At 44.4% G+C, this 26,179-nt stretch overlaps 1 protein-coding gene and 3 pseudogenes across 2 annotated transcripts; 1 reads left to right on the top strand and 3 right to left on the bottom strand.

The window, feature by feature from the left end:
- Positions 1-1,963, bottom strand: LOC136453642 (amidophosphoribosyltransferase, chloroplastic-like; annotated as a pseudogene).
- Positions 1,964-10,147: 8,184 nt separating this feature from the next.
- LOC136453641 (probable magnesium transporter NIPA6) lies at positions 10,148-13,184 on the top strand. Of its 2 annotated transcripts, none has more exons than XM_066454198.1 (9): positions 10,148-10,587; positions 10,802-10,858; positions 10,948-11,038; positions 11,116-11,276; positions 11,363-11,490; positions 11,580-11,717; positions 11,996-12,088; positions 12,370-12,487; positions 12,575-13,184. In XM_066454198.1, the coding sequence occupies exons 1-9, from the start codon at positions 10,428-10,430 to the stop codon at positions 12,703-12,705; spliced, it is 1,077 nt and encodes a 358-aa protein (XP_066310295.1). In that variant the 5' UTR covers positions 10,148-10,427; the 3' UTR covers positions 12,706-13,184. The 2 variants fall into 2 exon arrangements, with proteins under 2 accessions (XP_066310295.1, XP_066310297.1); XM_066454200.1 differs by having other exon boundaries at positions 10,458-10,587; positions 10,932-11,038.
- Positions 13,185-13,632: 448 nt separating this feature from the next.
- On the bottom strand, positions 13,633-17,985 carry LOC136455366 (uncharacterized; annotated as a pseudogene).
- Positions 17,986-19,298: 1,313 nt separating this feature from the next.
- Positions 19,299-25,886, bottom strand: LOC136450804 (uncharacterized; annotated as a pseudogene).
- Between the last annotated feature and the right edge of the window lie 293 nt (positions 25,887-26,179).

Here is a 26,179-nt window from a genome sequence, read left to right as displayed (position 1 = left end):
TTTGTGAAAAGGTAAACATGTACCACTGATATAATTTTCTTGTCATTCATTGTCGTCGTCGTCATATAGCAATACAATAGATCAGATCAAACTCACAATAGCAGTTCGACCAGTGTCTAAACCTTGTAACATCAAAATTCAGATGGATGAATGCAATTGCAAAGACAAAAATGCTATGCCCAAAATTTAGTCCAGATTCTATAGTAATAGTAAGCATGCAGAGTATAGAGCCACACCCTTTCTCGTTAGTCTTCGAAGGCAGACACCAGCTCTGGGACCGGCTCCGGCACGGTAGGCAGCACCGGGTAGTTCCGTGAGAAGCAGGCATCACATAACTCATGTGCTTCATTGCCGTAGATGCTATGGAGCTTGTCGAGCGAGAGGAAGGCAAGCGAGTCGCAGCCAATGGTCCTCCTCACACCCTCGAGGTCCATCCTGTTGGATATCAGCTCGCCTTCGCTCGGCGTGTCAATGCCGTAGAGGCAGGACCCGACGACCGGGGGGCTGGAGATGCGCATGTGCACCTTCACGCGCCCCGGCATCGCGGAGCAGGCGCACAATCTTGCTCGAGGTGGTGCCGCGCACGAGCGAGTCGTCGACGACGACCACGCTCTTGCCGGTAATGACGCCGCGTACGGGCGCGAGTTTGAGCTTGACGGCGAGGTCACGGATTGCCTGCGATGGCTGGATGAAGCTGCGGCCGCTGTAGTGCCACCGGATAAGGCCTTGCTGGAACTCGAGCCCCGACGCCTGCGCGAAGCCGAGCGCGGCATAGAATCCCGAGTCAGGCACGGGGATGACGACGTCCGCGGTCGGGGCGGGCGACTCCTCGGCGAGCGCGCGGCCGTATGCGCTGCGGCGTTCGTGGACGGCGTGCCCAAACACGACGGAGTTGGGAAGGGCGAAGTAGATGTGCTCGAACACGCATGACTTGCGCGGGCGATGCGGGACGAGGCAGGCGTAGGACACCGACATGTCGCGGCGGTCCACGACCACCACCTCCCCGGGCTCCACCTCGCGCTCATAGGTGGCGTCGATGAGGTCGAGCGCGCAGGTCTCCGACGAGAACACCACGGCGCCGTTGGGGCGGCGGCCCATAACCAGGGGCCGGAAGCCGAACGGGTCGCGCACGGCAAAGAGCTTGTCGGCCGTCAGGAACAGCAGCGAGTACGCGCCGGCGAGGCGCTCGCAGGCGTCGCAGACGCGCGAGAGCAGCGGGCGCGAGAGCGAAGTTGAGATGAGGTGCAGGATGACCTCCGTGTCTGACGAGGTGCTGAAGATGGAACCCTGCGCCTCCAGCTTGTTGCGCAGCGCCTGGTAGTTCACGAGGTTGCCGTTGTGCGCCACAGCCAGCTGCCCGAACCTGTACGCGGCGAGGAACGGCTGCACGTTGCGCCTGGAAGAGGCGCCGGCCGTTGAGTAGCGCACGTGCCCGATGGCGGCGTTTCCGGGGAGCTTGGCGAGGCGCGCCGGGTCGCGGAAAACGTCCCCGACGAGACCCAGGTCCGTCACTGAATTGAGCTTGCCGTCGGCGTCCGAAGCAACGATGCCCGCGCCCTCCTCCCCGCGGTGCTGCAGCTTCTGCAGGCCGAGGTAGCAGAGCGACGACGCGTCCGGGTCGCCAATGACTCCGAACACGCCGCACTCCTCTCGGGGATGGTCGTCGCAGTCCGCGTCGAAGGAAAACGGCGTGACGCGGTCAGGGAGCAGAGCTCGCGCGGGAGTGATACGCGCGGCGCGGTGCCGCAGCTCGAACAGCGAGGGCTTGGTGGAGCACCTGAGCTGGTAGTGGTGGCTTGTGGTCGGCGCCGCAGCGGCGCGGCGGAGGAGGGGGGAGGAAGGCGTGGCGGTCGTGGCGGCGGCGGTGGCGGCCATGCGTGGTGCGCGGCGGTATGGGAGTTTGGGCCTTTGGGGCAGGTGAGGGCTTTCGAGGATGCCCTCCCGAACGCACGTGAAGGGGCAGGATTTAAGCAGGCGGGCGGGCGTGTGGATCTGTATTTCGTGTTTCAGTTCTGGGCTGTTAAAAAAAATACACATCTCTCCTTCGGAGAGTTATTTTTTAAAAGTTTAATTATATATGGTAATATATATAACTACTCGTATTTATAATGTATAATAAGTGTTATTATATTAATCATAGAATATGTTTTATAATAAATTTATTTATTAATATAAATATTAATATTATTTTCTCAAGATTCAAATATAAACGTTAAATTAAGCAGGAGATATCTGCTTGTTCTGGCCGAAGGCACTACGGAGTATGAATTTTCTACCTCCTCTTTTTTTCGCTTTTCCATAGGGCATAAATTGACTTATATTTACATCAAAATTTGGGAAAAAGAACGCGGAGACTCGAAGTTTCTAGGATTGTGTCATCAAGGAATCGATTAAATGTGAATCGATATCAGCTAATTTAGATGTGATGTCAGAATCGGCTATTTTATGAATGACGTCAGCAGACGACGTTAATGGGCTATACTTGAGTGGCGCCAGGAAGATGTGTCAAACTCTACAGATAAGGAGAATTGGGGTTTAGGTTATTATTAAGTTAGCAAGTTTTTTTTATTCCAAGAATTGTAATGAGTTGTTTTTGCGTAGGATTCATGTTTACGTTCCGGATATAAATATTAGACCCTGATTATTGTGAAGAAGGACACTCAATCAATATAATCTTTCCAGCTTTCGTCATCGCATCAGGAGTAGGAGTACTGTAGATCTCAGCGAGTTCTTCAGCAAACAGGGCTGCATTGACTGATCGACCTCCAGCTTGCTTGTGAGTACCGTCATGACTTGTATTGTGCTTGTAAAGTTGCATCAGCTGATTGATCTTTTATGAGCCATAATATAAGTTAGTTATCGATCTGTATCGTAGCTTGTAAGGTTGTATCAGGTGATTGATCTCTTACGAATCATAATATAGATCAAAATTATCGATCTTGTGTTAAATAACTTGTTATTTAATACAATATCACCAGTTATCGAATCTCCTAAGATTAGTAAGATTTTTCTTGTTGTTTTTGGTTGATTCGCCAATTATCGATCTTGCTATAATTGACGTTTTATTAATTATAACAAAATCACCCGATTGAGATAGAGATAGATCGACATCATGTCGTCTTAATTGGTCATCCTTTGATCTGGTCACGCTTCAAATTTTATAATTGATGGCTTAATTCTGCTAGATCGGCTGTTTTATCTCTATTCCAGTCAAACATAGTATGCATTCAAAGACATGTTTCAATCTTGAATAAACTCACCAGTTAATGAGATATAATCCAATGACACTACCATAGTTGCATCGATCCGATCAAACCTCACTGGTAAGACTTTAGATTAGAAGTTATCGATTAGTGATCTTGTCATAATCAAGATATGTACTCTGTTTGTTTGCTATGACTGCATCGGCTATTTTAACCAATTTGCATATACTCTCACGCATATAGCATGTTTTCATGAATCTGTCAACATATAGATGGTTTTATAGATTCTTTGGCTTTAGTTTATTATCATTATCATAGCTGCATCGATCCGATCGAACCTCATTGTTGATAATATAGATTAGACTCAAAACTGTTTGTGGATTCATTTATATTAGACAGTCGATTTATTCGCATATTATACTCTTTTCATCAGACTTATCGGCTCGGCGTTTTATATCGATCATGTTTCATTTAGCCGATGATACTTTCTGATGTTCCATGAGCATCGGTTATTTCGATTCGTATCATTATCGTTAAATATTAGCTAATAATTCTTGATTTAAAGATATTTATTTTATGGATACGCTAGATATCGACTATTTAGTCGATAGCCTCATTGAACCGGCTATCTAGCCGTATTTTTTGAACTATTTGGTGCAACACCGATATGTTCCACCTTAAATTACGGATAAGATTTTCTCTCCTTGTGAATTGCAGGTCAAATTGACCGGCACGTCATTGGATTTTCAGAATCGACTGGTTCTATGTTGAAGCCAAACAGATCTCTGGTCTTGTTCCATTCAGATCTTCTGGCTTACTGTGTGTTGATCACATCGCCATATTTTTGTGTCAACAACTTTATAGTCTGATTTTTTTTTTAGATTTTTTTTATTGAAGTTTGAATTCAGACCATACTTAAAATTTATTAGTAGAGCATTGTGTTGATTTTGTTCTTTATTGCTTCTTTAAAACTTTTCTAATTTATATCAAGGAAAAAAGTGAAGTGGGCAATTCTCCTATCTGAATAAGAATTTCATGAAAATTCAAATACAATATTGTGTGTGTATATATGCGTAAGATATGGAACTAGTAAAATTCAGTGTATATTGATTACCCGCATATTTTATGTACATAATCCTATGTTTACAATATGGTATCCAACAATATGGCATGCACTCAGATTTGGTTTCACTCTCATCGTCTTGTCTTGTTTATTAGGGTTTATTTGGATCCCTACAACTAATGGTAGCTGCTAAAAATTATATGAAGCAACTAATAAGTTTAACTAATGTCCTACCTACCACCTAGCTAACAATTAGTAACTATTATTTGGTTTCTCGCTTCTTCGGTAGTTAAAAAAAGGAATCGGTAAATCAATGAGTTTTTCAAGTTGCTAAAAAAGTTAGGAGTATATTTATTTGGTTGCTCTAACAGTTTTTAAAATCTCGTTCTTAAGATATAGAAGAAATTTCGGATCAAGAATCTCGAATTATTTCTAAATCACCTCAACTACTTTTATACTTTCTTTCTCGCTTGTATTTGCATTATGAACCATATCCTACTCCTTATTCTTTCCATGTTCTTCCACCTCCATATTAGCCTATTGTCTCAAAAAAAATTAACCGATTGATACATGCGCGTACATTTTTGTGCGATTTGATCGATTTTCGGAAGTGCGAAAAGATTAGGAGTACAGATAAGGAGTCGTTGGAGAGTAGTTTTTTTTAATGTTGCCAAAAATATCTATATTAGGAGTGGGTTTTTGGAAATTCTTAGAGATATTAACACATCTAATAATTAGTTGAGTGGATCCAACAAGGACTTACGCCAGCAACATACGGAGTAGTGTTGTAATGTTGTACATGGAAAGCATGTTGGACCGACATTATGGATGCGCGCATGCAAAAAATCTTTTCGCTGAAACATATACGACACAAAATACAGAATGAGGATTCCTAGAGAACCGCATGAATAATATAGCTTTCTCATTACGAAGCCAAATAGAAAAGTCTAGGATCACATAATTCGTGTTGATTTGCTAAAGTTGAAGGTCAAGGATTATTTAGTGTGAGCGTCTCACCTTATAGTCTAGTTTGCTCAACTCAGACTAAGTGAGCATGGTTCAACAAGGTACAGCTACTAGTACATGAGAATCACAGACTAAAATTACCATTTTCAAATCCAAAATATATTTGCTAATGTAATAAGTAAATAAAAATGCACTCAAAACACGGTATTAAAATGTCATGTACGAAGCCGGTAGGATAAAACCGAGAAAAATGACTTACATTTTTTCTCTTAGATTGGTGGCTGCTTCTCAAGGTTTCAACTTTCAACGTGACAAAACATCCAAGCAGACGCCGCGCTTGAAGAAAATCAAACTGACTTTTGGCTTTTTGAGTCCATCTGCGACGTACTGCCAATATTGGCCACAAAGGACGCAGCCACTGGAGATCCTGAGCCCCGCGATTCCATGAGCGCTGACGACTGGTGTAGGAGGAGTCGCATTTCTTTTCCTTGTGTGAAGCCGCCTTCACGCTTTTCAATTCCGGATGGCTACTCCTGTGGTGGCCGGTGGGCTCGAGGCGGCAGGCCCACCTATGCCGACTTGACTTGGGCCCACCACTGAGCCGTACAGGAAGCAGGTCTGCAGCCTGCAGGTGGTCCCCAGCCAAGTGGACGTGTTGGGCCATGGTGCTGCTTTCATCACAGAAAAAATAAAGCCGGGCCCCGCCGACGCCGATCATACCAGTCGGTTTCCTGCGGATGATGATAGGTCAAGCAGGATACGGTCCATACGTACGGCCCACAAAAGCGTAGAATGGCTAGACTACTCACTACGGCCTACGGAGTACGGCCCTAGTCCGTGTGTACAGGACTACACTGTACGTACACCTGTAACGGTGGAAGGGATCCTCAAAAAAAAAAAAAAAAACTGTAACGGCGGAAGAACTAGCTTCGCCATCCATCCCAAGTCAGGAATCGTTCTCCGCTCCGTCCTGAAAGGGCATCAGCCGCAGCTGTGTGGATAACACTAGAGTTTCGTGGCTGGAGGCAACGTGTTGTAGTTTTGTGAACGCCAGTCACGGTCGAATCTGAAGCTCTAGCCCAAGCACAGAATCTTACCCGTGTCCTGGTCTTCTGGACCGCAGGCAGAGAGTTCTAGCTAGCACGTATGCCAGCCAGTCGGTCCGGTGCGGGTCGGCGTGGCTGGAATCCCCGGCGCGTTGCGTGATTCCTCTCGGTATTCGCCGTTCGCCTCCTCCGCTCCACTCGCGTATGCACACGCAACGCGCCCGGTTCGCGCGGCCACACGCCCACTCGCGAAGAGACGGCGCAGAGGCGCGCGCAGCCCGGCCGCTAGCGTCAAACGGGGCGAGTCCCCGTCGCGGAATCAGGGCCCCGGCGGCGTCTCGCGGAGCGACCTCAGCCCCTCACCGCCACTCGGGTCGGGTGGTGGTCAGCCCGCGCCTCATCCGCGCGGCGCGAGACTTTTTTCGGCTAGCTTTTGCACGATCGCATCGTCCATCTTTTGCACAGTTGCACGATGCAAAGGTGACGGGGGCGGACAGGGAAGCAGGCGCGTGCGGCCCGTGCAAACTGCAAACCGTGGCGTGCCAGTTTTCTTTTTTTGTTTGTAACGAAACGTGGCGGGGCAGCTTTGCTAATGCTTGGATTCTAAACGCTTCCGCCCCCGTCCATGAACCGAGCCCGATGTTCGCGATGCTTGGATGTATTGGCTTGCCACCCGTCTCATCCGCACGCCACACTTGATCACCTCACGTCGGCCAGTCTTTGTATATACTTCCTTCGTCCTAAAAAATCTACTATTCAAGGTAGTTTACAAAAAGTGTCAAAAGTTTGGTAGTTTAAAGTATCAACAAATGTAATTCTAAATAGGCATGCTACAAAAATACGTAGCTAGATTTTACTCTTTTTAGGACCAAGTGAGTACTCTGTAGTATAGGTAGGGATGATGAGAATGAGCCGAGTTAACCTAGCCTTAAAATCAAAATGGATCGATACAGCTAGAACCTGTTGACCAGTAGGGTGAGACGGATCCACCCAATCATTACATAACATTATTTTTTTATCTGTTGATCTTCTTTTTTTCGAACACAAGCAAACTTGATGACTTGTTAAGCACGTCCAAACTTGAAACTTTGAAAGTAAAATGAGAAATATCATAATTTATAGTTATATAAATAAATCAAATTAAAATTATGGCCCACTTCTCAACTTATTTTATTTGATCATTGCATAATAATCTTGATGTATTATCATGATATTTTCACAATCTTGTATCTCATATTTTCTAAATCTTCTGGTAATATTCATAGTCTATGGTAGTAGACAAATATTTAGGTCGGTTGCGCTACCTATTGGGGTATCATGAATTATTTGAGTATCTTATGACCACCCTTAAATTGCACATACGTTATCAATCCCAGGTGGCAGCGACTCACGCCAAGGTGGGCGCTAAGAGCATCTCTAATAGTTTTTTTAAACACACACTCTAAATCTCATCATGAGAGTCATTATAATAAAAATCACATTCTATATCCCTTTACTAGTACAAATTTTTTTTTATATATCTTATTCAACACTTTTACTTTCTTAGATGAGCGAGAAACTAGTAGTAGGGATGAAAAGTTTCTTATATACCTAAGAATAATCACCACCTAGTATTTAAAGAAAAGAATACCCATTTTAGTTTTTATATTAAAGAAATATTTAGCAGCTCCGTGGAATACTAGCACTCAATCTACGCAGGCCTCGGTGACACTCGATTTCTTCGATATAGGTTCTATTCGCTTCGCTGAAAAAATAAACTGAAATGTTGTTATTGTTAAAAAAAACAAATTGAAAAAGATAGATTATAAGAGAAACGAACAGTCCCTAGACAATTTGAGGTACACACGATTCGCAGCGGTAAAGCAACAGGTTCCTCGCATCGCGTCGAAGCGGCGCGGTACTAGACAATTGGCACCGGCAGGCGTCGCAAACGAAACTACGAAAAGCGCCGGAGCGGGAGTGCGGGACAAGACGCCGTGGCGCCTTTGGACCTTCGGTGATTCGGTCCGTCGTCGTCCCATCCGGGCTCTCCGGCCATCTCACCTGTCCACCTGAAGTTGTCCGATTGTCTCCACTCTACAGCCCCCAGGTGTCGAGGGCCACGGCGGCGCCAACAACAGCCGGCACGAAGAGGCCAAAAGGCGTGACATGAGACGAGACAAACGAGCACGAGCGGAGTTCAAGCGCGCGCGTCCGATCCGGCGAATAGATTGCTCCGGCCGGGCGGGATTTCGACCTGGGAGCGCTGGACCGTGCGCTCCATGACAGACAGCGTACGCGTGCAGTCGTGCTGGCTGGACGCCATGGGCAGCCTGGACCTGGGACCTGGAGGTTAATGTTACGCTTGATCACTCGTTGGAAGAGACAACAGCTGTTTATAACCAGACAAGACTTTCATATCAGTTACAGACAAATAATAGACAAGTTATTATTGTATAAATTCCTTGAAGTCCCAGAATCCTGTTGAAGATCAGTGCAAGCGTCTGAAGCAAGATGATCATCCGGATTCCGGATGGTGGCGATCAGAATTAGTGAAGGAGGTGCGGAAATATGGGCGGAAAGCATGGGTGCAATGCAATGCTTTGATCTCTAGCTGTTATCTTCGGAGACCTCTTTTGGCCAACTGGGGATTTTCTGGTCTGTAATAACGGGTTACTTTCTTCTTAGCCTGTCGGTTAGCTTAAACTGTGGGCGTATCTTGGTAGCTTTCTGACTCTGAGACAGAGTTCAGATCTATTAGGAACTGTCTCCTATCTGCTCTCCTACCTTAACAACTCATGTATTTCCGTTTCGCTGAAAATGGAAATGGGGCTCGCCCCCTTTTGGAAAAAAAATCCTGGATGTAATCTAGGTAATACTCTCTCCATTTCAATTATAAACTGCCCTGGTCTTTTAATAATAAAAGGTATGTACTCCCTATATAGACATAGTGTTATTTCTATGCATAACAAAAAAAAAAAATATGGGTTAATGTGGCAGAGCTTCGCTTCCCAGCTTCTTCAGAGTAGATTGTATGATCTAAGTGACAAAACGCTTAAAATAAACTAGATTCTGGTGGAAGGTTGTCGAGAATCACTTCTTCATTTACACTATGAACTGAGAGTTAAAAAATCCACTCACCCGTTCAATCCCACTAGAATAACTTTAGAATCCAAATTCTCACATACTCAACTTGCTCTCCCACCAGAATCACTCCATCGAAGAGTTAAGAAGTAAAGCTCAAAAATAGGAAGAGATGTTGTGTCAAAACTGGCCCTATGAATCTAGAAAAGCTAGGACGATTTTATAATTTGAAACGGGGAGAGTAATATTTAACCGTTGAATGACACGAGCTACTAGATAACACCTTTACAATGAAAACTTACCGTTTGTTAATTACTCCCTAGACAATGTCTTCCTCAATATTCCTCATCTCTCCCTTTCAATATTAGGCAAAATCATGCATGACATCTATCCTTGACGGTCGATGTCACCTCATTTAACACGCTCTAATTCCCGAGTGACATGTCCTTTTGTAGCCCCTGTGCCTTGGACTCCCACGTAAACTTAGACATGGCATGGTCCTGCTCGTTTCAATTATAATCCCTACTTTTTAGTTTTTTTTTTAGTCGGAACAGTGTTTTTTTTCTCATAACAAATCAGCCGGAACAATATTTTGGTTTGTTTTTTCAGCGAAGCGAACGGGGCCATGGCCAGGATTGCAGGTACTGTGATCACTGTACTTACCCAAGGGGAACAGTAATGCTGTAGGTAAGGGCAAACTTGCGCGCTCGTCTTCTGTCGCCTTCACTCCAAGTCCCAAACTCCAAGCCGAACACGGCACTTCGTCGTGGCAGTCTCTGCGCATCCCATGTACTGTACTCCAATCCAAGTCTGTACTCAAATCCAAGCAATGGCAAAGCAAACCCAGGAACAAGAAAACTCAGAAATGAGGGATTCGAATAATAAATCCCAGTAGTAAATTCTCCGGCCCCTCCCCTGCTGCACCTGTTCCTCTCCCTCGTTCCGCCGTCCAAGTCCAAACCCCATCGCGCACATCGCCGGTCAAAGCAAAACACTGAAAACTCGATTCCAAATCGAACCCTGAGTCCGGACTCCGGCGGCGTCGCTTCAAATGCGCGAGGCGCGTAACGCCGCCGTACGCCACCGATGACCCTCGACGCGACGGAAGCCGCCGGCGGCGGGGACCTCTTTGCTGCTAACCTCAAGGGCTCGCTCCTCGCCGTCGCCTCCTCGGCGTTCATCGGCGTTAGCTTCATCGTCAAGAAGAAGGGCCTCCGACGCGCCAGTGCCGCCGGCGCCCGAGCAGGTATCTGCTCCTCTGGCTCTCCCCGTCCTCGCTTGCCGAAGCTGCTGCTGTCTTGCTCGTGCTGCTCGTCGCGACTCTAGGTCTTTCTGGTTCTTGGTTGCTAATTCGAACCCTACATGCCGCGAAATGCGACAAAGGCCGCCCCTTTATGCCCATTCCGGTCGATTTCGTGTAACAGACGACATAACCTTCCTTGCTTTGTCCAAAATTTCAGGTGCCGGAGGGTATGGCTATCTCTTGGAGCCACTCTGGTGGGTCGGGATGGTCACCAGTAAGCATCAACGTTCCCCTTCGCCTCCTTTATTCTTAATTATGCCAAAATTGTGCTGAAATTTTAGAAAAAGAAATGGAACTTTTCAGTGCTTGTTGGGGAGATCGCAAATTTCATTGCTTACATGTTTGCGCCGGCGGTCCTCGTCACGCCGCTGGGTGCACTCAGTATTATTGTGAGGTATAGTGGCGGATGCCTCAGGTGGTTTGTTCTGATTTCTGAATTTGTATGTTTCTCATGAGTTTTGTTATGTGCAGTGCTGTTCTAGCTCATTTCACACTGAATGAGAAGTTGCGCCGGGTGGGTGTACTGGGCTGTGGTCTCTGCATTGTTGGTTCAACGATGATCATTCTACATGCTCCCCAGGAGAGGACCCCTAGTTCCGTGGAACAGATTTGGAACTTGGCAACACAGCCTTGTAAGCTTCTATGTCCTGTTGCCGTAGCTTGGCTAGTTGCCATCACAGTGGACTTATGTTTTGATATTGTCCTGTAATTTTGGCAGCCTTCCTTTGCTATGCTGCCATTGCAGTGGGAGTGTCCCTGTTCCTCATGCTATACTGTGGTCCACGCTATGGACAGACAAACATAATTGTTTATGTTGGGATTTGTTCAGTTGTTGGATCCCTGACGGTAAAAACATGCCTTATTTTCTTCCCATCTTGTCATCTGTGTTGTCTTGTTTGTAATATGAATTTTGTTTGATGTTGTGGTATTATCAGGTAATGAGCATAAAGGCTGTGGGCATTGCCATTAAGCTAACAATTGAAGGAATAAATCAGGCCGGCTATTTCCAGATGTGGGTGTTTGCAGTGGTTTCCACAACATGTATAGTTATTCAATTAGTTTACCTGAATAAGGTGCCCTTCTTGTCTCATCAGTTACATGAAAAGGAAGCCTGTTTCACTTCAATTTTTTTTCACAAAGCCATCTAAAAACCGTGCCATAGGTTTTGTAAAAGGAAATTGTCTCAGAGGTGCCATATTCACATCCACATTGGCTAATTTTTTTCTAGTGCCACTGGAGTGATTGTGCAGCACTCAATTTCAATTAGTGACATTTCAGTACTTAATTCCAATGTGTGTGTACTTTTCAACTAGGAAGTATGAACTGATATTACTATATGTGTTAATTTCAGGCACTGGATACTTTCAATACAGCAGTTGTCTCTCCGATCTACTATGCCATGTTCACGACCCTCACCATCTTAGCAAGTGCCATAATGTTTAAGGTGAGAATAGTTTTCACGACCTTTAGTATACACAAAACGAAGCGCGGGCCTGGTGCAAGCGATTGAGTCTTACCGCCTGTGACCGGAAGGTCCCGGGTTCGAGTCGTGGTCTCCTCGCATTGCACAAGCGAGGGTAAGGCTTGCCACTGACATCCTTCCCCAGACCCCGCACAGAGCGGGAGCTGTCTGCACTGGGTACGCCCCCTTTTTTTTTTAGTATACACAAAATATCAATAGCGCTGTGTTAATTTGGTAGTAAACCTTTTCTGGTGACCATACAGGACTGGTCTGGGCAGAGAGCAAGCAACATCGCCTCTGAGATTTGTGGATTTCTTACGGTTCTTGCTGGTACTGTTGTGCTACATTCTACTAGAGAACCTGATCAAACTGTATCAGCAGGTAGATCTTTGTTCAGTTTGGCAGAACCTGGTAGAGCAAGTATATTGTCCAAATTATCCTCACTATCTTTTCTGTTTATTACCGCAGACCTGTATGCACCACTCCCGCCAAAAATATACTGGCATATCCAAGGGAATGGCGATGTTGGGAAGCAAAGAGAGGATGACTCCCTTACATGCGAATTCATCACTGTTGTGCGGCAAGACTACTTTGTGTAGGGATCATCCAGGATGCTTGGTGTTACATGTGTTCTTTCTGAGACTCTCTGCTGCAGTTGTAGACAGAATCCGGTGCGCACCCATCAACACCAGGTCGAAGCAATTCCAAAATTTTGTTGAAATTGCGACCAGCACACTGTTTCTGAGCCAGTGCCCACAGTATTTGCTTCCGAACAACCTAGCTTCTAGTCTGACAATGCCTTGTAAGATATTTGTAGGAAGTGTTTTCTGCCCCCATCCGAGTGTAAATTACGTGAGTTAGCTTTCTATTGCTGTATCCTGTCATATGTATTTTTTGAAGTTAAGCCCTTTTTCGGCCTCAGAACGTAAGTTGGTGTATTAGAGGTCTGTATTTATGCAGTCCGTTGGTGTATCAGAGGTTTGTATTTGTGCAGTCCATTCTGGCATTGTGCGTGTATGTAAAACCCGTAGCTCAGTGTGCTTTTGAAATCAAGCAAGCTGCTTGCCCTGATTATGTTTATTGTAAGATCTTTGAAGCACAACTCCATCAGATTTTCGATCCTCTCCCCTATCCTTAAAAAGTAGAAATATAGGAGATAGAGGTGATCCAACATATCTCCTACCCCGTTCCCATCCCGTTGCTTGCCTTAGTAGCTTGTGTGTGTGCTCCGGTGCTCCCCCACCATCTAGCTAAAAACATTATTGGCCTAAACGGTCGTTTATCTCATTTACACACTGTTTAAACGTTGCATAGTGGTACAACATTCTTGTTTAATCGATTATTTATCAGGTTTAAATGATGGTTTGGCAACACTGGCTAAAAATGGCTTCGGCTTCATCGTTTTCAGCTTATTTTTGGCTTCAGAAACAGTTCTTGTGTGCGCCCGTTTAATAAAACTTGTGATTAAACCGGTAAAGAAACACTAACAAAAGCCGAGAAATTTAGTGACGGGTCACAAATGGCCATCACTTATTCGCATCACTAGTGGCTAATTTTCACGGAAAAGTAGGCATATACAGCACGTTCACTAATGTCTTCCACACACGAATATAGAATAGGATACTTAGTTCACAACTATCGAACAAAGCTCATGTGCAGGATGGACCGTGGACTGCTGAACCTTATGCTTTATATTCACAAGCACAAAACTCCTGATGAATCAATTCCCGCTTAGATCTTTACTCCACGCCTATGATCGATTTCAAGAACCGGAGTTTTGTGCTGAGATCATTCAGATCGGAGGCATCCCTTGAGCTGACAGGAGGTTCCACGCCCACAAATATATACAGCCCCGCAAGCTCAGCTTCCAGAGTCAAAGATGGTGCGGGACGGTACCCTGTTATTGTTCTTAGTGTATCAAGCTGCTCCCTTAACTGTTCCTCCGTATAGTTGTCCTGGTAGAAATAAGTGAATCATGTATTAGCGTCATTTGAATAAAGAGGTGCAACATGAATCATGCTATGCAGGTGACTGCTTAGAAACACGGCAAAATTTACTTTCTCGTAGTTCTCTAGACTGCCCAACCTGACAGTTCATGCTAAAAGATTAGCAGTTAGTAACTTCAACTTTTCATGTTATCAGATGGGAGGAAACCATCAAATGTAACTTGTAATACTGCACCAAGCTTTGAACTGGTTCAAATGGTACCATGACTTGAACCCACACAGTTAATTGACCATTCATCCTTTTCCCCTGTTATCATCCGTATAATAATCTCCAAGCCATTCAAAACGTTTTGAGGTTGGGTACCTTTTATGACCTTAATTCATTATATCACTAATTTCATTAGAAATCTTTTTATCAATAAGCAATAACATGTTTAGGCTGCACTTAGTAATCGTGCATAGAACAGCAGTATAAATAACCTCTTAATAGGAAATCCAGAGTTGGTTTAAATGATTTGAACAAATGAGATAAAACAGATATGTCAGAACTCACCATGTCCTCAGCTACATCATTCCTCCTGAATCCTTCGTTCACTGGCTTGTATTCAACACCAGTTGTTTGGTGTGGGTTGTCAAAAACCGGCGTACCCTCGACACTTGAGGCGCTATCACGGGCTGAGGCATGTGGTGTGCTCCTATTCGAAACTAGATCCTTACCATCATCCACGGTTACCTCAGGAACTCCTGAGACAAAACTAGTACCTCTGTCACTGTGGTGCTCAACAGCCTCTGTTGTTCTGTCACTAAATCATTTTTTATGTCTTCCATTCACAGTACTTCCTCGGATCTCAGTCAACAACTGCAGCTTCGCTCACTGGCCTGTAACTCCTGAGCCACATGGTCACTCACTGACGGACGACTTCACTTTCACTAGCAATAATCTTCAATTGCACAGCAACCACCTCCAGTGTAACAATGATCCAGTCAGTGTCACTCGTCACTCCTTCCAGCACCATCTCCACAGTTACTTCATCTTCTATCTTGCTCTGATCGTCTGGCACTGGTGATTTAGAAGCATGCAGTGATCTGTGGTGACGTGCCTCCTTGTAGGCACCTTGTCATCCATGGTTTTGTTCTCTAGTTTTCACACTGCTACAAATTTCGACAAACAAAATTCAGATGGGCATCTTTATGGATGTCAATTATTTAAACAATTTTACAACTTGGTAAGCACATCTTATTTAGGGTAAGAGGTCAATTCTAACCAAATTTACTGGGTCACATTGGCCTATACCAATAAACAATGACAAATAAGAAAATTTATCATGTGTAGAATGCACCTAATATTTTGTATCCACCAACATCTATAAGCATTTTTGATAAAAAGAAACCTACAGATGATATAGATGATTTAGTAAACCAGGAACTGACTCACCTTGTCCTCTGTTGCCTCTTTCTCCCGAAATTCATTGTTCCTTAGTGTGTAGCCAGTTGTTTGATTGGAGCGGTCAGCATCTGGCTTACTCTTGACACTCTTCATGTCATCACTGATGCCTGAGACTGCTGGGCTCCTACTGGAAACTAGCTCTGCAACATCATCCACGGTCACCACTGAGATGACAGTAGAAACACCTCCCTCACCATAGTGCTCCATGCCCTCTGTACCAGTATCACCAATGTCCAATACAACGTCTTCTGTTAAAGCAGCATTGATAACATCATCAACATTAGTAACTTCCGCCATCGCCTGTAACTCCTGAGCCACAAGGTTGCTGGCTTGCAGCGACTCAGCTTTCAGGTAGGGCAGTAGCAATGGAACCCACATTGCTCACCAGCCACCTCCCCTGTAAAAGGATCGGTGTTAATGAACACTTCTTTCACCACCATCTCCACTGTTACATCACCTTCTATCTTCCTCTCCAGCATTGTATCATCCAGCACCAGATGATTCAGAAACATTAGCCTCCTGCAGTAGGTATCTCTTCTTTGGTTTTCGTGGCCTCTCTATTTTATCCTCAATATCTGTTAAATGGGAATCTTGGCCTGATTCTCGGACAGAAATTTTTCACCATCTCCTCTCTACACCACAATACCCTCATTGCCCAATACTGGCACCGAGAAGTCACTTAATTCACTGTGATGTCGACGCCCAGTGACACAATCTCCTTGAAGGACTCCATTTGCCTCTATATCTTTACACTTGTCATCCTCTGTTCTATCCTCATTGTCTGATACAGATAACTCTTGGACTGATTCCTTGGCTGTAAGAGGAGCTTCTACCAGTCCTCTGAACCATATTGTCTTGATCACGCAACACTGGCACTGCTGATCCGAAACATCGGAGCCCCGTGGCAGTGCCTCCATGGTAATATACTCAATGTCCTCCATGGTTGTGCCCTGCCTCTTCCTGTTCCCTATTGTCCAACACTAGTGACTCGTGACCCAATTCTCCGGAAAGAAAGTTCACCTCAGCCATCTTATCCTCCTACGTCGGTCGACGACGGCACCGGCTCTTCGCAGAACCGAGGTTCCCGTGACAGCGGCAACGATACAAAGCTCTCGTTTTCCTCCATGAATGGCAGTCGTTCTTTGCGTCGTGCACAGTGGTCGAACACAGGGGCCTCGCCGCCGGGCGCGTCAGATGCATCCAAGAATCCATCGTCTTCGAGGTCGCAGGCGTGGTACGGCTGGGTACGAGGCGCCGGCAGGAGTGCTCCCATAAGACGGTCGGTGGCGGCGAGGCTGGCCAGGTAGGCGGCGAAGGGTAGGGACAGCGCGACGCCGGCGAGGGACAGGACAAGCAGTGGCGGGGCCACGACGGGTGCGGCCGTGGCCGCGACGCCGGCGATGGCGGCCTTCTGGCACAGGTCCCATCCCCGGCGGAGCAGCGCGCGCGCCCAGCTGTCGCCACTGCCACCGTCACAGCACCCGTCTGCGGATGTGGCACTGCCGCCGAGATCGTCGTGCTGGTGCTGGACCCCGGCGTCGGCGACCTGGTCAGGATCCATACCCGTGGGAGTTGGCTTTGGATGCGGCACTGCGGCAGGGTTGGGAAGGCCGACAGGGTGGTGGGCGGTGGGCGGCGGCTACTGAGAAAGTGAGAAGGCTGTGTCGAGAGAGGCGTAAGCTTTAGAGAGGCGGCGCGGTGAGCGGAGGCCGCGTGTGCATGAGGCGGCTGCATCGGCGGGCAGGTGTGAGACGACCACGAGGTTGGCTGACACGTGCTCAAGTAGTCAAGCTAGTCCAAAAGACATCGCGAAGAACGCCGGTCCTTTTTTTCTTTTTTTTTTCCTGCGAGGGCTAAATGATGCATTGACAGTAAGGTTTTAAAATCTCCGGATATACCTCGGATCAAGCTATCAGTATTTATGCATTACTTAGCGGCTATAGCCTCGTTTAATCTTCGCTATAGCTGTTTTAGAATTTATCCGCTAAATATCTTTACCTGGAGATTAAAAACCTTGATTGGCACACACTTCTTACACCGGAATGACAAGATGTTTTTATTTTGTATTCAGTTCATAATAATAACAATAATACAATTATCATAGATTGTGTTTTGTGTCCTGTTGTGCCGAGTGCTGACGTTCCTCAACTCTAATACATAAATGCAATATTAGCATTTTTTTGTGGAAAATAAGTCAAACTATAGACTTCCATAAGTTGAAATGCAAACTCGATAAAAATATTTATCTATATATTACATTTAAAGAGCCAAAATTTACGTCTATTTTTTATCAGATATAACTTGGACGCACACAACCACATACTCCACACTCACACCACACGAATACACAAAAAAAGAGATTGGGAGACGTCGCCACCTCTAGAGTGTGGAAAACGCGCAGTACCACTGAACGCGCATACGTACGTGTACCCTAAAACTTCTGAAAAATTTTCAGAAAAAGGTGCTATCACCAGAGTTTGACCCATTCGCAATTTACATCTGTTTTTCCGTCTAGCTCTTCACTAACTAATTTTGAATTATTTTGAGATTGTGGAAACAACCCTTTCTCACATCCACACCCCTCCTGTTTGATGTAAAATATGCAAGGCTTTTTTTAGTAACTTGAATAGGAATGCTAATCTAAATAGAAAAATAACATATCGTAGTAGAAACTTGAAAAGGTGCTACGTTTCATCATCAGCAAACGAGCAGCTGTGATTTGTGAATGGCCTCCGTGAAAAGATGGTTGCAAAGCTCTTCTTTAAACTTTTAAATTGCTCTATCTAAAGAACTCGAATTCATCATGTACTTGATTGAGTTGTGACCATTAAGTTTGAAGGCCTCTTGAATATCTGTATCTCAAGTCAATATTATTTACTATAGGTAAACACACTACTCTTTTTATCATTTTTTAGTTTATAGAAGTATTAAAAAATCTTTAGCAACGGTATACTAATTATCCTAATTTTAAAGTACGTAGCACTTTTGTACCGCTTCGCTATTTTTCGTGTTTCGCTTGGTCGTATTTGGTTTATAAGTCATGACTTATCAGCCAACGAACAATATTTTTCTCTCACACCAAACCAGCCAACAGTACTTTTAGTCATGGCTTATAAGCCAAACCAGTCCAAACGAACAGGGCGATAGAGAAGTGTGACTAGGCATTGTTGGACAATTTTCAAGCCTCCCACGTACAGTCTCATGCCATACGAGTTAGTGCACAGGAGACGAGCAGAAAGCCAGGAACGCAAGACAAGATTGTTAAGTCTCGGAGCCACAAGATTGTAGAGTGACCACATAATAAGCTTTACATTCTCCATCCCGTTGCAACATACGAATATATTTAGTAGTTTTAATAGAGAAAGAGGTTAGATGTGTCGTTGGAAAATACACCAGGGCCCCAAGGGTTGTAACAGAAATTCGTCGTCTAGCACAGCAGTTCTGATAAAAGCATCCGTGGCATTGGCCATTGGGAACAAACTTGGAACGTCTAGGGCAAAAGAAAGACTTTTCCAGGCTTGTAGGGCATAATTGTACAGAAGAGAAAACTGAAGGGTTAAAGGGAAAAATGCTAAGGGTAAAACCTGCAGAAGGCAGTAACCCGAACAGCAGGGACCAGTGTGCAAAAGGACGCGATGACCATGGGATGTTGCTTTTACAACTGGGCCTGGAAGTCATAACTGACAACCATGTTCAGTGAGAACCTAGTAATAATAAAAAAAAGAGAATAAAAAATCGCAAATTCCTATCCATTCGCGGTGAAGCGGGCACACATTCAGATATTCTCACATTGGCTCTCTACGATACAACACATATATACACTGGCGCTTCACATCGGATGCCATTATTTGCTGTCTATACAAGTCTGCAACACAGTTGTAGTAACTAGTGTTTCCCGTCCCCTGACATTCCATCACTTAAATGTACACTGCAGGTATTTAGCTTCAAAATTTGGCTAGAAATCAAAACAAACAAAAACATGCCATGAACACTAAATAAAAACTGTGTAATTCAAGAGATAGATGCCAACGGCATAAAACATGAGCAGCAACCATTTGTGAAGTGAAGGTGTTAAGATACCCAAAGCTTGTACAGCGCATGCAGCTGGCCCAGAGTAGAAGATTTGAGCGACAAACGATACATCTCTTTCAGCTCCGCAGCTTCTGTTCTGTTGCTAGTGCTGGCCTGGCTGACAGAAGAAGCTACTCTGCCTGTGCTGCTAGGCAGGGATCCCGCCAGCATCCTCTTCAGCAGGCTCTGCAGCTGGCTCCAGAACTTTGGTTTTATGTCCAGGTCCATATCGTTGGAGTAGTCTTCATTTGCTTCCACCACATGCCGGCCTTCCAACAAGTGAGTCAGAGCAGTGTCAAGCATCTGCAAGGATGAGACAAATTATTTATTGAACAAATTCAAAAGGAGCATTTGCTTCCATGTTACACATCAGACGGACATGACCAAGGTGCAAATAAAAGGTGAACTTTTAGAAGAGAAAACCTGGCTGGGTAATTATGAATTTATGATGAACCTATGTTGCTAGATGCTAGCCCATTTGCACTCACCATTGAGGTTTGTATGCTGCCAAAAAAATGGGAAAAAAAGACCTTCCAGAGTTTGCCCTCTATGAAAATGTTACTCCTTGGAAGAAAGAAAATGTAGTCACTTAACAAAATTACTATTGCATCAAATATAAAACTTAAGTCAGGTATTATTCTTCGAAGTATACAGCACCCCCTCTGCACAATAAAACATAGGGTTAACCAACATACTGACCAACAAGGCCTTTGAGTAGGTATGCCCTTTTTCAAAATTCCATAAGAATAGTGACTGGACTTCATTCTAGCACACTGAAAAGCTGGAGATGGAAAAGGTAGCAAGGCCTGAGAAAAAAAAACATACCACGGTTGAGTGGAAGGAATTAGAAATATTAATAGAAAGGGCAGACTGTGCCATAAGGATGTTAAGAAACATAGTAGGATGTGTCTTCGGCCCATAAAATTCTAAAGCCTTCTGCCAGTTCTTCTCAGCTAGTGAACCATACCACTTACTTTTCTGACGATATTTATCCTCATTTTTCTGTTTAACCTCCTTGTCGACTAAATCCAGAAACCTTAAGCACAGATCCCTCTGATAACAAGCGAGCTGAAAATGACCAAAAGCAGCTTCCTGTTTGCGATGTTCACCAAGGGATTCATATGTAGACAAAGCCTCCCGAAAAGCATCACTAGCTGAAATCTCTAGAACTGTTCTGTTAGATGACTCATCGACAAGTCCACCTTCATAACTGTCAGTTAAGAAGCTTTCCCTTGCCAAAAGCATTCCAAGCCTCAGGTAGGTATGAGCATACTGTGTGTAAACCTCATGGTATAGTACTTTATCGACCTCAGTATTGACATACTTCAGTTGCCTCTTAGCTGCGGAATAGTAGTTTATTGCTTGAAAATATTCTGACTTCGCTGATTTGAAGGATTGCATATATGTGCCTTCAGGAAGATCATGCTTCTGAAATTCATCAATCCTGGATACACATTCCTCTGCTAAAGCTCTCCTACCATGACCTAAGTTACAGTTGATCAGTATAACATTTGTGTTGTCAAAGACCTCTTGAAATGCTTTAATAGCATCTGCAAAAGCAATCTCAGCGCTACCCAGATTTCTACTCTCAAGTCTACAGCGGCCCAGTTCATTAAATGCCCAGCCTCTTTTCTTAAGAACCGTGGAAGTTTCTACTGAATGCACAGGAAATGTGAACAGTGCTCCCTTGGATGCACCATAGCAGTGAATAGCAGAAGACAAGTTGTACTCAAAATCTCCTGGTTTTGGACCACCAAGGAACTTGAAGATACCACCATCCCTCACAGTAGGAACACTTGCTTGAGATTTATCAGGAACCCCATCAACATTTCTTGACTGTTTTTCCCTGTCCTGACTGTAATGACCAATATCATCATTAAATACTGGGTTGTTCTCAATACAAGTATCATTCACATCATGCTGCTTTTTCTCAGAAACTTGTGTAGCTTCTTGTGCATTGGGGTTCTTGCTGGTTTCTCTATATTGTGATTGAAGGTTCTTGCCAAGTGATTTTTTATTTTTCTTTCGGCCATAAAGTTTAGAGGCCTCAGAACTACTGCTGCTTGCACTGCTGCCACTACTTGCCCTGTCACTTTGGCAGCTACAGTTTATCAACGAGCATGTGTCACAATTCTGCTTATCCTTTCCCAGTTTTCGCTTAAGGCGTTTGACCTCCAATGCAACTTCATTTGACATTCTAACTTCGCCATGAGACTTCTGTACTGGTACCAACTTTGCTTGATGACCATTCAATCTGTGATATTCTGCATAGACATCACCAACAAGCATCCATGCCTCTGCCCAGAACAAATAATTTGGTGGCAGTTGGTGGGAAGAAACATCATAACTGAAGCATCTTTTGTTATTGCAATAGTCTGCCTCATCCAGTACAAGTTTAGTTTTTAGACCAACATCTTCTCGACTCAACGAACTATTGGACATGGATGAGATGAACTCGTCGCCATCAATATGTCCAGGCATAGACCCATATACCAAACAAGCTAATTCAACAACTTTAAGGGTGCGCTGAAGCTGCCCACCATTCTTGTATGCCTCTCCAAGTGCCAAATAGGATTCCCCTAGCAAAAGAACAAGTTTCCACAACTTATGATCCATTTTTGATTTTGGAAGCCACTCCCTGATGTCACAGACCTCAATACAATCAACATCACCACATCGGCATAAAGAGAAGTCGACTGACCTCTCCCAAATGGTATCTGCATTGTCCCCGCAACCATGCTGAGTATTATTCTGCAGCTGTCGATTCCATCTAAGGGATTTGATAGCTTGAGATATGTGGTGTATAGCAGCCAACTTAGAGGAGATTGCATCGGCAATTGTTTTTGATATACCAGACTGACACATCACCAAGCTGTCCAGAGAAACATCATCTTTTGTAACTGAAGATGAAGAACCACCATCAACTTTGCTTGGTTCTTCTAAACTATTTGTCATACCAGAAGAGATTGATGGTGTGCATTCCAACACATCATCTAACACTGCTGGCTCATTCTTGCCAAGCTCTGGCAGCACATTTTGTTTTCCTGGTAAATTCTCAAGTCTCAGTTCTGGAGAATCATCATCCAAATCAGTAAGGGTGACTTCAGACTCTATCATAAATGATTCAGATGTCAGTTCCAGCTCCTCATAGCATTTGAGGATGAGTCTTGCAAATTGTTCATGAGCACATGCCCGGACAACCTAGAAGATAAAAACAAAAACAAATATTAGCACAAATTTACTGATGCACTAATACAGTTAAATGATTACATAATGATAAGATGAATAAAATACCAGGTGATCCTGCTCACTGAGAAAATCCAAACATTTTCTGAAGAATTTTGCACATTTTGCTCTATTACTAGGCACCTGCAAAGCATATATAATATTAACATCCAACGAAAAAGTATGAAAGCAAAACGCGAAAGAGAGAACAATGACTCCTTTCTTCCCTTGTCTATTACTAGGCACCTGCAAAGCATATATAATACCCCAGTACCTTTGACAAGGACATCCTGTGAGCAACCCGATAAAGGAGTGTACCCAGAGAGAACAATGACTCCTTTCTTCCCTTGTCTATAAAAGATGACATAGGACCGCATGGAGATCTATGATCACCAGCTGTATGTTTTTCAGGTAAGATAGACAGATCATATAACTGTATGACATCTTCTTCAGCGCCTTTGTACAGCTGAAAAAGCAAAGGTTCAATATGATTAATGAAAACACGGGAGGTCATCATCATTGGGAAAAAAGGGAGATATTTAGGCAATATGATAAGGGACTAAAGGCTTAATATAACATCTTGACAGTAGTTACCACATCTAGTAAACAAGGGTAAAAAAGATGGCATTCAATGGCATACCCAATATGCACCAGGGTCTTGCTTACAGTTATCCTGAATGAACCTCAGGACAGCAAGGCCATTTTGCTGGACAACCTGTGGATGAAACGCAGGTGTGCCATCATCTGAGACACCCTTAAGGAGAAATATATCATCATTCTTTAAAAGCTCATAACCTTGAACAACACCATTCTTATGGTAACATATGGCCAATTCTGGAACACTTGCCATTACATTGTCAAGCCAAGCTTCAAGCCAGTTCAATGGAGTAACCTATAAAAACACAATTTGTCAATAGGGGTAAAAAAAGAAAGTATGTACCATATTCAACAGCAATGAAAGCATACCTGTCTAGAAACATCCCATAGGTGCAAACTGACTGCAGTATATTTCTCATTGCTAAATATAAGCAAGTCACTACCCAAAAGCATATGGAAATTGTGGAATTGCCAAAAGCAAACTTTCCGAAATCCATTATTTCCCACTCTCTTGCTCTTCTCAGATTCTTGCACCTCACAGCTGGCTTTTTTCACCAACCCGAGTGGTTTTTTTTATAGGATCAGATCCTTTGACTTTTCGATTGTTTTCCATTGCTCCCAAGTACAGGCTTTCATGAGTACTATGTGGAGCTTTTCTACCTTTACTGTCATTCTGATTCAGATAAGGTGATGTGCTAAAACTAGATGATGGGGATGAATCAAAAGAACCCTCGCCACAGTCAAAGGATCCACGCAAGACTGCAGATGCTGTTTGCTTCTCCTGTGAAGATTGATGACTTGGGGGACAATCACAAGCTTCTGCTCGCACAGAGTGCATTGCGAAATTCAGAAATATTGATGGATCAGATCCTTTAGGCGGGTTACCTTGTCTTCTGAATATCTTTTCACCTTCATCAACATCAGGCCTGCAACACGATTAAACATTCATGTGTATTAACTATAGTCAGCAAGATGATGATGATGATGATGCAACCAGCAACATACCCTGTGTTTAGAATGAGTGTATCTCCTATACGGTTTACAGCAATAGATACTTGTGCCTTTGAGTATGGAATTTTGAAAATCTGCTTCATGATATCGGCTGGGGCAACCACATCTATTTCATCACCATATTCCGCCAAACCTGACACAGCTAGTGCTTCGCATTTCCTTGATAAGTTCTGGTTGATATGACCACTGTCATACCGTAATCCTGAAGAGTATGAACAGAGTCATAAAGGTGAGAATAAAAAATGAACTGTCACACACAACACCTATAATAATTTATCAGTGCTGAACAGCTCGCAGAGAAAGTTGGTTACAAGCCAGTATTCCTTTTATGCTGATCAGATTGTAATTATAAAGGATCGATAGAGATCACCTTCAGTACTCTTTGCATCACTTGAAAAAACCTTCTCTGGGATGTTTGGAATCATAGGGAGTGTGTTCAGATCAGTCTCTAATGGCAGCATTTGATACCTTGGAGCACCAGTCCTACATGGTTTGTTGCAGCAAGAGCAGAATTAAACAGCAATTCTCCTGAAGAGCGCATTTGCATGCATTATTGAGTTCAAGCTACAGGAATAGGGTCGTAAGAACTAAGTGCCATTTTATATTTTTATCTTTCAATATAATTGCAAGCACATGCTTGTTATTCATTGCAGTATGGGAGATAAAACCAAAAGAGGGTAAACAGTATCCAGTATCCACCAGCATCCCACCACCAGAATATGTGTTCATTTCTTTTCATTTTACATGAATATAGCCACTGAATTCTGGTAGGTTGCATCCATCAATCAGACCAATTGTAGCTAATAGTAGCACATGATTTCTATTCATTTCACCATAACAGTTCCACCACCATTTCCTATGATAACAATTTACAAATCCAATAAGCAATTGGCAGTCTATCCGCAGAACTTAACTGAAGCCTACTATCCCCAGGGTCTTCCCTACCAAATAACAAACACAATTAGTTCTAATTGCACAACGTAGAGGGTGCTCATTCCCATGGTACTCCATCTCAAATTCCCAGCCTCAACCCTTAACAAAAACCCTATAATTGCATCGAGACGCTTTAAACCCTAGAAGCATCAGCCCCTCCTGATTCAGAATAGGACAAACAGTAGCCATAGGGCTTAAAGACGCGCGCGTGAGCATGCACGATGAGGCGAGAGTGGGGGAAGAGGGGCTTACGGGGACGGAGAGGGCAGGAGAGCTGGGAGAGAGGCAGAGGAGTCAGTGGGGACGGGGAGGGAGCCGACGCGAAGGTAGCGCGCCGGCGGCGGCGCGGCGATCTCGAGCCGGCCCACGCACTGCAGCTCTCCCGGCGCGTCCATAGCTGGCCGCGGTCTTGCGGTTCGCCGGCGGCGGACTTCTGGCGCTCTAGCACTTCGATCACCGGAGCTTTTCTCGCTGTTTTGCTTGGCTCTGGTTTGCTTGGCGGTTTGATGGGTTCGAGAAGACTCGCGGTCTCGGAGGCAGCGGGCCAGCACCCAGCAGGCAGGGCCTGTTCGGCTGCTCTGGACCGGCTGGCTGTCTGGCTTGGCTGGTCAATCAGCCTGATTTGAATCAGCCCAGCCAGCCGGTCAACAAGCTGCTGCTGCAATGGAACATTTGAATGAACCGGATTCAAATCAAATAATGACGCCAATGAAACATAGTTGGCGTCAACTCTCAATCCCATTCAAATACACGTCAGTCCACAAGTAACAACATTGACATGTACAAATTAGTACCAACCAGTTCTAATACCATTTCATTACATCTTATTCAAATGTGCTTCCA

Source organism: Miscanthus floridulus, chromosome 5 (assembly GCF_019320115.1).
Source record: "Miscanthus floridulus cultivar M001 chromosome 5, ASM1932011v1, whole genome shotgun sequence".
In the NCBI taxonomy this organism is placed as follows: domain Eukaryota; kingdom Viridiplantae; phylum Streptophyta; class Magnoliopsida; order Poales; family Poaceae; genus Miscanthus; species Miscanthus floridulus.
This window is presented reverse-complemented; position numbering and strand designations above follow the sequence as displayed.

Coding starts and splice junctions, on each gene's coding strand:
- LOC136453641 (XM_066454198.1), top strand. CDS start 10,428: ATGACCCTCGACGCGACGGAAGCCGCCGGCGGCGGGGACCTCTTTGCT. Junction 11,039..11,115: donor GCACTCAGTATTATTGTGAG/GTATAGTGGCGG, acceptor TGTTATGTGCAG/TGCTGTTCTAGCTCATTTCA. Junction 11,277..11,362: donor GAACTTGGCAACACAGCCTT/GTAAGCTTCTAT, acceptor TAATTTTGGCAG/CCTTCCTTTGCTATGCTGCC.